Consider the following 11,554-nt stretch of genomic DNA (forward strand, 5'->3'; position numbering starts at 1 on the left):
TTTCTTGCCGCGCCATGTGACATGTAGGATCCCAATTCCCCCACCAGGGATCAAACCCACGTACCCCGCATTGGAAAAATGGAGTCTTAACCACCGGACCACCAGGGAAGTCCAGTCATTGTTGTTGTTGAATGCTGTCTTGTGGCTTCTGCCAGAAGAATGCAGGTGCAGTCTTACGTGTGAGCCACCAGTGGTTGACTGAGAGGAGAAACACGGTAGATCTGTTCTCTTAAATGGCTGTTTCTAGGTTTGATAGTGAGTTGTGTTAGACTTGTGTGTGATTCTAGGAAGTCGGTCATTTCTTTATGACACTTGCAGTCCAGTGGAGGGTGTCTTCCCGCACTCTTGGAGCATGGGAAGAGTGAGAAGCCCCCCAGAGCAGAAACCACCCACCTCCTAGCAGGTTGCCTCGCCTCAGTATTAGGGAGCTGCTGCCCTCTACCAGATAAACATATAGGCAAGTGTAGGTCCTGGTCTCAGGAAGCTCAGAGCAGCTGTGTAAAAAATGTTTCCTTTTCTGATGTATGCATTTGCCCCCCATGTTTGTTTTCTTGGGGAGAAAATGCAGTCATATAATCAAGAGTGTACACAAGAATTTCATATTTCTTAAGTTGTTTGGATGTAATATCTCTTTTAATCTCCCTGAGTGAACTGAAGGATAGGGAATGGGGAATCCAGCCTTTCTGGTGCTGAAGCTGTGTATTTGCAGAAGCTGCCCTTGCCTCAAGGATTGGTTTGTCAGTGCCTAGAAGAACAAAGGAAAGGACCTGTGGAACTTGGAATTAGAAGTAGTCCCAGGCATGTGCTGGGAATTAAGAGATGGCTCTCTGGAAGAAAAAACAAAAACACTGACTTGGGCTTCCCTAGTGGCGCAGTGGTTGAGAGTCCGCCTGCCGATTCAGGGGACACGGGTTCGTGCCTCGGTCCGGGAAGATCCCACATGCCGCGGAGCGGCTAGGCCCGTGAGCCATGGCCGCTGAGCCTGCGCGTCCGGAGCCTGTGCTCCGCGACAGGAGAGGCCACAACAGTGAGAGGCCCGCGTACCGCAAAACAAAAAAACAAAACAAAAAAACCCCTGACTTAAGTGTTTGTCAATTTCCATGGTGTAAATACTGCCACCACGGCTAATTTCAAAAGACGAAGACTTAACAGTTGGCTTGCAAAATCCCTGAAAATGTAACAGCTAGCTCTCCTGAGCTAGTATGAGCTGATTCCAGCGCACCAGAAGGTAATCCACTTCCAAAGGGTAGAGACTACCAGCTATACCTTTGAAACTAAGTTGAAAGTTTCAAAGATTTCCCAGGTGAAAATAAGTAGCAAACCAAACTCTTTTAAAAAGCACTGGCTTTGGACTTCCCTGGCAGTCCAGTGGTTAAGATTCTCAGCTCCCAATGCAGGGGGCACGGGTCTGATCCCTGGTTGGGGAACTAGCATCCTGCATGACGCACAGCATGGCCTAAAAATAAATAAATAAATAAAAAATAAAAAGTACTGGCTTTTTAAGAAAACTCTCTTGAGAGAAAAATTAAAGTTTACTTCCCACAGTGCTTGCAAAGATAGCTATGTCATAGGTTATATATATTCTGTACCTTGAGCAAATACATTAATAAGTTATAGAAGTTGGTTGTCAGAGAATGAATAAGATAATTTTCCACTTTAAAAGATGGTTCTTAATTGAAAAAAAGCTACAACAAAGGTAAGCATTAGTGTTCATCAAAAGATACCATAAAGAAACTTTTTAAAAAAGCAAATTTATTAGACAACTTTGCAGTTGCTGGGATTAAACTTATTACTCTAAACATTGATAAATAAAGGGAAAGAAAGCATTTTAAAAGAATTAGTGCAGGCTGCACATTATAATTTTGTTGAATCGTAAGTTTGTTAAATATAAAACCAAATACATTACTCCCATGAAAATGACTGAAAACATGAAAATAAAAGCCACAAGCTGGGGGAAGATATTTGTAACATACATAATCAAAAAGGCTTTATATGAAGTATATAAAGAGCTCCTACTAATCAATAAAAAAGGAAAAGGAAATAAATATAAATTTCACAGAAGAGAAAGTACAAATGGCTCATCAATATGTAAAAATGGGGAATCTCATTGACAATCAGGAAAACACAAATTTAAACTACAATGTGATACTATTTATCACTCACCAACTTGACATAAAAAACAAATATGGCCTAGGATGCGGAGCAAGGGGGCCATGTATCCACTACTTGTGGGAATATAAATATATAAAATATAGAAATATGTATTGTAAATATATATATATAACCATTTTGGAAAGATAATTTGGTATTACCAACTAAGGTTCAAAATAATCATATTCTATTTCACTTCTAGGTCTCTACCTTTTGAACTCTTGTACTGGAATATTTGCACAAGATTACCAGAAGCAACACTGTAATAGCGAAACAGAAAAAACCCAAATGTTGAAATAAGCTGTGTTACATTCATGCTTGGCAATAGTCTTCAGCATTGAAAATGGAAGAACTACTGCAACAGTCATCAACATGCCTATGTCTAAAGAACATATTGTTGACCAAAATAAGCAAATGACTAGTGAATCCATACAATAGAAATCTATTTACAGAAAGTTCAAAAACTGGAAAAACCTTAAAAATATATTAATATATTATTATTATATTATTAATATAAAATATATTAATTTTGTGTATGCTTTCCTTTTTGTTTATACACAAGAGTGATGTAAGATTAAAATCTATGTCTAAGTTTAAAAGAACTCTCTCAGTACGTGTAAAGTAAAAATTCAGAGTGATAAGAAAACATTATGTCTGAATCTAAATGGTAGCATCTTTTTTCTTGGTGGTGTATAAATAGTAACACATCTTTCAGTCTAGGGGTCTTAGACTCAGAGAAATACAGTGTGTCCTTTTTCCCCTCCTCTAGTCTCACAGAGTGTTCTCTGCTAACTTGCCCCTCTGATAATCAGCACAGTACTTTGGAAATTCAAAATATTCATTTATTTCTCCCAAGGCTTCTCATCAGCTACCACAACGACTAACAGTTTATTTGCACATGGCGTTCCTCATTTTCATTTCTATGAGGGAGTGTGCACAGTATCGTTGGAGAAAACTGAATATTTTCTATGATGAAGTAAAATTATATCATTTTGGCTGGTGTGAGTATGATATTTGTACAGATTTAGTAGTCACCTCAAAGTGACTCATTACCACATTCTGCAGATCCAAACCACATCCATACTTTCTACAACTCCCAAACCCTCCCCCCAGTTCTGTCCACTTCTGAACAATACTCTTCTCAGACTTTATTCATTCATTTCAACAAATATGTATAAAGCAGCTACTATTTGTGAGGCCCTATGACAGGCACTGTGGATACAATGACAACACACAATAAAAGAGACAGGCCTTTGCCCTTGGGTTCCCTACCTACCGGCTCTAAAGACAGACAAGAAAACGGGCGAACGCACTGGAGTGTGACGAGTCCTGGGGACACTCACCTACAGCAAGAGCAGGTACAACCAGATTCCTGCAGGTCCCTGTCGTCCATCTCAAATGTGCTGCATCCCCTGACCCCACTCTCTTCACCCTCGTTCCTTTCTCAGAGCCAGAGAAGTTTCTGCTCCCCTTGGGGTTAACCATCCTTTGTGGGTTTGATCCCTCTGCCTCTTGCTTCCCCTTGACTCTGCTCTTATTCCTTCTTCTTTACCTTTCTTATCTCCCTCTTCCTTAGCACCTTCCTGTTCCTTATAACTAGTCTGACCTTCTTTGAAAGAAAACCTTTCTTGTATTAGTAAAATAAAAGATTAGGTCAATTATTCATTTTCAATAAGCATTTGTTGAGATGCCATTATATGCCAGGTACTGGATATTAGGGGTGAACAAGAGAGAAATGGTCACTTCTCTCACTGATTTTATAATACAAGGGAGGAAGATGGACCAAAAGAAAACCCAAACAAAAATTAGAAGAATAAACCAAAAATTGAGTAAAAGAATCCCACATGTTAAAAATTGGTAAACTGTAAAGAATAACCAGAGTGGGTCAGCCAGGATGACCAGGAAGGCCTCTCTCAAGAAAGAGTGAATTCGGGAGAGCCCCACAGGTGAGACATTCCCATCCTTGTGAAAAGCGAGCAGAGGAGTATGTGGGCAGAGAAAATGTCACCTGCAAACGTCCTGTGCCAAAGAAAATCTTGGTTTGTTGGTGATACTGGAGAGTGGGGAGCTTGGGAAGGAGTGGCAGGAGATGCTGCTGCAGGGTGGCCAGGGACAGATCACACTGGGCTTTGTAAGCCATGATAAGCACCTGGATTATATTTTAAGGGACATGGGAATCCATTGAAGGATTTTAAGCAGGGGAGAGGCATGATCTGAGTATAGTTTGTATGCTAGACTGAGAGGTAATTAACTACATGCTCTCTTTTGCCCAGGACAGTTCCAGTTTATTCCTGTCATCCAGGTATAATTATCAATAATGTCCCTTTCACAATGGAAAGTGACTTGGCTTAGATGATAAACTATACAGTCACACTTAAGCAGAGGCGGAAGCCATGAAGATGGGGAGACTACTGAGACAGCTGTTGCGGGAACCCAGGTGAGAACAGGTGTGGCCAGGAGCGTGGAGGTGCACGTGAGACCAAGCTGATGGGCTAGAGATGAATTTTGGAAGTAGAATCACAGGGCTTGCTAGTGGATTGGATGTGGAGGTAAAGGCAAGGGAAGCATCGAGCACATTTCCCAATATCTGGGGTGAGCCACAGAGGGAAGAGTCGTGTCATTTGCTGAATTGGAGTGGCCTGGGGGTGAAGAGTTCTGGACGGAGATGAGCGTTTCCTTTGGACAAGCAGAGTGTGAGATCTCTGGAAGCCATCCAATCAGAGGTTTCAGGAGGCCAATCAGATAAACAAGCATGGAGCTTGGAAACCAGGTTCTGAGGGGGAGATATAAGTTTCAGAGGCGTCAGCATGCAGATACTATTAGCTGCGCTTGTTGGGGAGAATACAGAGAAATAAAAAGTGCGAGCCCAGAACCAAGTCTGAGGGACACTTAGAGTTTGGGGAGATGAAAAGACCCAGCTAAGGAGATAAAGGAAAACTGAAGGGAAGCAAAAGGAGAGTGTGGTACTATGAAGCCAAGAGAGAACCTTCCAGGAAGGAGGGAGAGGACAACTGTGCTGAGCATGGCTCAGAGGCCTCCTGATAGGAGGAGAGAAACATGTCAGTGGTTTTGGCAACATGGAGGTCAGTGGTGACCAGAGCTGTTTTGCTGAGTGGTGGGGACAGAGGACAGGCTGGTGTGGGTTCAAGTGTGAGTCAGAAGCGAGGAATCAGAAAGTGCAGATGGGCAGGTTTTCAACAAGTCTGACTATAAAGAGGAAGAGGAAAACGTGCAAGAGTGAAGAGTGATGTGGATTGAACTCAGGGTTTTCAATGTGGTGCTTTATTGGGAAAGCTGTTACTGACTGTCTGGACTCTGCAAGGTTTTGCCCATGTGAGGAACAAGCACATTTTCCTCCCTGGCGTGAGTGTCACTGGGTGTCCTGTGCAAGAGAAGAGCACCACAGGAGCTGGGCAGAAGGAAAGCACAAACCAGGAAGTGTTTGTGTCCTACAACGTCCCTCCTGCACCCTGAAAGGACAGAGATTAACACCGTGCCCAGCTGGCACGGGAGAAATGTTTACCAGTTCCAGTATCACAAGCGGGGCAAAGAAGGGTGGACGTGGAGCTCAGAGTAAATAAACTGATAACCGGCACACACTTCTACTCTGAAAGTGGGATTCAGGAGCACTCCTAAGGGGAGACGATTCATGATGAAATGATCCCTGTACGGGAAAGACAAGTTTAACTTCCTTGTCAAGGAGGAAGAAAAAGTGTGTCTGTAAGGTAGTTAGTCACAGGAGAACTTTCTCATACAGTTCCCATCGGAAGGCACTGTCAGAGGTGTACGTAGAGGAGGTTTAAGGAGGATTAAGGCTGTGTCTCAGAAAAGTGAGTCTGACAAAATAAAGCAGGAGCAGGGTAACCGGGATTAGGGAGAGTGTGGTGGCAGATTGGCTGGCAAGAACAGGCTCAAAGCACTGCTGAGTTTAGGGCTCTAGTGGTAAAGTCTCAACAGACCCCAGGTTGTAAGGAGACTCCTATTATGAGAATGTTCACTATTAGATTTCTATCCCAGGTACTGAAGGTATAGAATTTGCAAAATGAGGGGAAAGAAAGGAGAAGTAGGAGAAAGGATGACTTGAAAGTTTAGATAAAGCAAGTTCTCCAAATTATTGTAAATAGGAAGAATTTAATAATCAGCCTTTTTATTACTTGAAATAAAAGTTGGATACAGAAGTCTATTCACCATTCTTTTTTCTTTTTTTTTTTGGCTGCATTGGATCTTCGTTGTTGCATGCGGGCTTTCTCTAGTTGCGGCGAGCGGGGGCTACTCTTCGTTGCGGTGCGTGGGCTTCTCACTGCGGTGGCTTCTCTTGCTGCGGAGCACGGGCTCTAGGCGCGCGGGCTTCTGTAGTTGTGGCGTGTGGGATCAGTAGTTGTGGCTCGCGGGCTCTAGAGCGCAGGCTCGGTAGTTGTGGTGCACAGGCTTAGTTGCTTTGCGGCATGTGGGATCTTCCCGGACTAGGGCTCGAACCCGTGTCCCCTGCATTGGCAGGTGGATTCTTAACCACTGTGCCACCACAGAAGCCCCCGTTCCCCACTCTTTAAAGTGTTAGATCATTTTACTTCTTGGAATCTGTAATCTGAAAAAACCAAACACCAAAACCAAATTTTTATCCAAGGAAGAAGGCTATTGGTTTCTCTAGGAATTTGTGATTTATAGAGTCACTCATAATTCCTGTGCTCTAACAGGCCCAATCCCCTTTTATTAGACACTGTTTTCCTCAGTAAGAAGTAACATGCTGGGACTTCCGTGGCAGTCCAGTGGTTAAGACTTGGAGCTCTCACTGCCGTGGGCCTGGGTTCAATCCCTGGGGGGAGAACTAAGATCCCACAAGCCATGCGGCATGACTGGAAAAAGAGTAACATGCTGCTGGCTTTCCTCTGTTGGGAAGGGTCCAGGGAGGGAAAGTGACTTCTTCTCAAGGACCTGACACATATCCAATGCAATACAAAACCTCCTGATACTTAATCTTGATGGCGTCCCTATGCCTCCGTTTCTGGACATGTTTATTCCTGGACACTTGCATCAGGCAAGGAATATAGAGTGAAGGGAGACAGCGTTGGAGGCACTTCTGGATGGCACAGACAGAAATTGGTTCATAGATGGATTTGTAGGTGTTGCTGAGAGATGAACAGAAGATCAAGGTGCAGCTGCTGGAGCAGGATTCCACGATCCAGTCGTCCCGAGGCTGTGTCCCCTGCCCGCACACAGACACCACTGAGGACGCACTAAGGGCACTAGACCCCAGGGCAGAGAAGCTGACAGGACCCAACTGCCAGGGAGTGAAGAGGCCTGAATACAGAAGGGCCTAGAAAGAGCACCACAGTAACCAGAGGGGCCTGGAGGGGAGCGGGTCTGATTAGGGGAAGGGGTGGAGCAGGGTGTCTGCCCTGTATGATGCTGAGATTGTGGCCCCGACACCCAAGACACAGGCACAGACTCGGCCTTCACGTGGGTGTCCAGCCATCACCCCTTGGGAACAAACAGGCTGTCCTTATATCAAAGAATAATACACGGTTTTCAACATTCAATCTCTTAAGCATTTATTAGATCTGCTGGCTTCTGTGGACAGAGAACTCACTAGCTCAGCGTCCCTGCCCTTGGGGGCTCACAGCCCCGTCGTCTCCTGAGCAGAGTGAGAGGCAGCTCAGTACTTGTCGGGCAGGCCAGGAGGTCGGAAGTAATTGGGGTCTTTGCCGCTCCGGCCCCATCTATTGGCAAACTGGTCGGCCTCCGAGTCCTCCCGTCCGTGGCCACTGTCTCCATGCTTAAAAAGGTCTGTGACTCTCTGAATATCCTCCCTGGCATCGCTGGAATGGAGGAGGGCAGGTAGGGGATTACTCCAGGGCTGACGAGCAACAGCCCACCCTCCCCATCTCTCCTCTTTCCAAGGAATCGAGGACTCTGACAGGAGCTAGGAAAGAGGGAATGAAGCCTGAGGCTGCCCGGGCTCAGCCCACCTCAGCCCTGCGGGTCCCCTTATGCTGGGTGAACAGCACCCATGGGGGAGGCTTGGGAATCGTCTGTCCCACCAGCCTTGCTCTGCTCTTCAGCCACTCAGACCCCACACAGGACACAGAGGGTGAGGGTGGATAAGAGGAGAGGCCAGGGCGTCCCTGGTGGTGCGGTGGTTGAGAGTCCGCCTGCCGATGCAGGGGACATGGGTTCGTGCCCCGGTCTGGGAAGATCCCACGTGCCGCGGAGCGGCTGGGCCCGTGAGCCGTGGCCGCTGAGCCTGCGCGTCCGGAGCCTGTGCTCCGCAACGGGAGAGGCCACAACAGTGAGAGGCCCGCGTTCCGGAAAAAAAAAAAAAAAAATTACACAAAGAGGAGGAGACGCCACAGCCCTACAGGAAGTTCTCCAGGGCTTGGCCCCTCCTGGCTGTCCGAGGCTCTCACACCCATCCCTGCATCCTCAGGGCCCCTGGTACCTGATCACTTCAGCAGCCCAGACGCCCCCAGGTCCCCTTTGGGCAGCCTCATAGTTGCCCCGGGCGTGGAAGTACTTGTCTGCACCTATGTACCCGGCTTCTTTCATGTCAGAGTAGGCTCGCCACATGTCTTTAGCCCCTGGGAGGAAAGCACATAGAGAAAGGATTATCAGGTGGACAGAAAACTGTGACACACCTTAGGGAAGAATCAAGGAATGAAAAATCTTCCACTGACTCAGTTTCATCCTGTGGCTATAGCACCGTGAGTGCCATAGATTGAGCAGAGCATTCTTGTGTCTAGTTTCCTGCTCCTGGTAACTCGAATGAGAGTCGTTATGGGGGGAGGGGCACAGCTGCGTTGGACCTGGTTGTCGGGCCCCTACGATGCCGTCTCTGGACTGCATCTCACTTAGGGCTCCATGTGATATGTTTAAAGGAGAGAAGGGAGCTATCTTTATAGGGCAGGATTCCTCAGCTTCATACTATTGACATTTTAAGCCAGATAATTCTTTGCTGTTCAGGGCTGTCCTGGGTATTGTAACACGTTTAACAGCATCCCTCACTTTTACCCACTAACGGGCAACCTATTCCCCAAGTGGGACAACCAAAAGTGTTTCCAAACATTGCCAGATATCTCCAGGACACAAAATTGCCCTTGGCCCCGAACCACTGTTATAAAAGGAAGCCGCATAGGATGAGATCCAGGGGATTGGGGTGAGTGAGGAGGTGACATGGAGGACAGATTCTGAGAAAGGGGCAGACATGCAGCACCTCTGCCCTGACGCCTAAGAAATGTATTCCTGCTGCGCGAATGCGCTCAATGTGACTTGATTCCCCTGCCTGTTAGGCACGTGAATGGCATCCTGAGGACTTTCTAGTGGACGGTATTGATGACGTGGGCTGCCTGAGGAAGCAAGCCCTCGAGCAGTGGGTCTTGCCTCAGCCTGGTTACACCTTCCAATCAGCTGGGGAGGTACTGAAAGTCCCCTGAGACCTACCTCACAGCCCAGGCCAGTTACCTCACACTCTCTGGGGTGGGTCTCAGGCATCAGTAGTTTTCATTGCTCCCCAGGTGAATCCAACATGCAGCTGAGATTGATAAGCCCCCAGCTTGAGGGAGTGGCACTGGGACAAGTCTGCCCAGCAAGAGCTGTGGCCTCGTGCACAGCTGGGTTCAAACTTCTGTCCTGCCACCTGCTGACTGGCACTTAGTCCCTGGGCAGCAGACTCGGCTGCTCGCAGCCTCGGTTTTCTCCCCTTCACATGGGGGGAGATGCCTCCCTCACGGAGGTATTCTGCAGGTAAGTAGGTGACCACCTGTCCCAGCCTAACCAGAACTGCACCTGTTTTCCTGGAACTGCCCCAGTTAGCATTGAAAGTGTCCTGGAAAAGTCCTCAGACCTGGGCAAAGCAGGAGAGTTGCTCACCCTGAAGTGCATGTAAGGGCCGAGTTCCTCCCGGAAGCTTGAGATATGTTATTAGGTTCCCCACCCCGGTCGCACACGGGTTTTTTTGTCAGTTAAAAGGCTATAAAAGGGTAGGAAACAGACTGAACCAGGGACAGTGTCACTGAGTATAGGAAGCAGGAGGAAGAGCTAAGCTGAAGGTCCCTGAATTATCCAATTAGGAAATGGAAGGTAAGAAGGAAGAGAAGAGGAAGAGAGGAAGGAAGGAAGGAAGAGGGAAAGGGAGGGAGGAAGGGAGAAATGAGTGGAGGGAGAGAAGAAGAGAGGGGAAATAGATGGATAGCTTCCATCCTCCTTCATGCAATTGGTCTGAGGGAAATGCTGTACCATTTCAAGACTTATTTTATGTCTTCCATTCAAACTTCCATTTCAGCTGGGAATGATGACTGTTCTTTCTCTAGTGACTGATTGACATAAATCCTGTGGTTTTCAATCTGTCTGAAAAAAAGCTCCCCAAACACCTGGCACATTCTACCACATAGGGCAGCATCGCCTAAGACAGTAGCTCCAACCCTTAAGAGTGCTCATGGTGAATCCCAGAGGCCCATGGGTGTCATCCCCCCTCCACCAGCCTTACCTTCATAAGCCTCACCAAGGAAGGAAAACCATCGGCTGTGGACTCCCAGCACCAAGGAGCAGAGAATGAGGCCTGTGAAAAGCTTCATTGTGCTGAAATGAAAGGAGAGGGTCAGGGAGACACGGACAAGCCTTGTACACCCACTTGGGGATTTGTATGTCGAGGAGAGCCCGGCTGTTCTTTCCACTTCTTCTCAGTAGACTCTCAGTGGTCCACCTAGGCAACATTGCAGTAGGACCTCACTCGGAGCCACTAGCCCTCAGCTCTGAACCCACCAACCCTGAACCCAAGCCTGTCTAAGAGGTCACCAAGGTGTCTATGGTGGAAGAAGAGAGCAGCTGGGACGTAGCTGTGTCTTGCTAAAGCAGCCTGTAATTAATCAAAAAGCATTTCCCATGCACCACGCTGCCAGCACTGACCTCATTCAGGACAAATACAGAAGAGAAGATTTAAAGTAAGTGTTTTCAAAGAAATCACTCCGTGGAGAACTTTCTCACCTGAACCCGGTGGAGCAGACCTGCTGGGGACAGGTGGCTGCATTTATACTGAGCCATCCCTGCTGGGGTCATGGGGTGAGAAGGAAAGCTGGACTGGCGCCTGGGGGAGAGTCCCTGCAGGTCATTTCTCCTACAAAACTGCAAAGGGTAACTTACTGGAGACCAGTGGCTGTCCTCATCCACAGGTCATATTCCGCATTGTGCAACCCTGAGAAAACAGCAAGGCCTGTTCTGCCTGGTGGCCACTGTCAGGGGTGGAGGGGCTGAGGCCTGGGCCACCTGGGCTGTGGAGAAGAGGGTGTGGAGCTCCAGGAAGGAGGCCCCCAGGCTGCTGGCAGGTGTGTGGTTAGAGGATACTCCTCCAGCCTGGACCTTGCTTTCCTGGTCGTTTCCTCAGGACGGTCCCTTCTGGACCAGACAGCAGATG

At 47.3% G+C, this 11,554-nt stretch overlaps 1 protein-coding gene across 1 annotated transcript; it reads right to left on the reverse strand.

The window, feature by feature from the left end:
• Positions 1-7,674: 7,674 nt before the first annotated feature.
• On the reverse strand, positions 7,675-11,164 carry LOC132429816 (serum amyloid A-2 protein-like). Its single transcript, XM_060018585.1, has 4 exons — positions 11,050-11,164; positions 10,631-10,722; positions 8,588-8,726; positions 7,675-7,967 (listed from the first exon to the last, which is right to left on the reverse strand). Exons 1-4 carry the CDS (start codon positions 11,052-11,054, stop codon positions 7,805-7,807), a joined length of 399 nt encoding a protein of 132 aa, XP_059874568.1. The 5' UTR covers positions 11,055-11,164; the 3' UTR covers positions 7,675-7,804.
• Positions 11,165-11,554: the final 390 nt, after the last annotated feature.

This window comes from Delphinus delphis, chromosome 8, assembly GCF_949987515.2.
Source record: "Delphinus delphis chromosome 8, mDelDel1.2, whole genome shotgun sequence".
NCBI classification, from domain to species: domain Eukaryota; kingdom Metazoa; phylum Chordata; class Mammalia; order Artiodactyla; family Delphinidae; genus Delphinus; species Delphinus delphis.

Coding starts and splice junctions, on each gene's coding strand:
- LOC132429816 (XM_060018585.1), bottom strand. Junction 8,727..10,630: donor CCTTGGTGAGGCTTATGAAG/GTAAGGCTGGTG, acceptor CTTTCCTCCCAG/GGGCTAAAGACATGTGGCGA. Junction 7,968..8,587: donor TGGGCTGCTGAAGTGATCAG/GTACCAGGGGCC, acceptor CCTCCATTCCAG/CGATGCCAGGGAGGATATTC.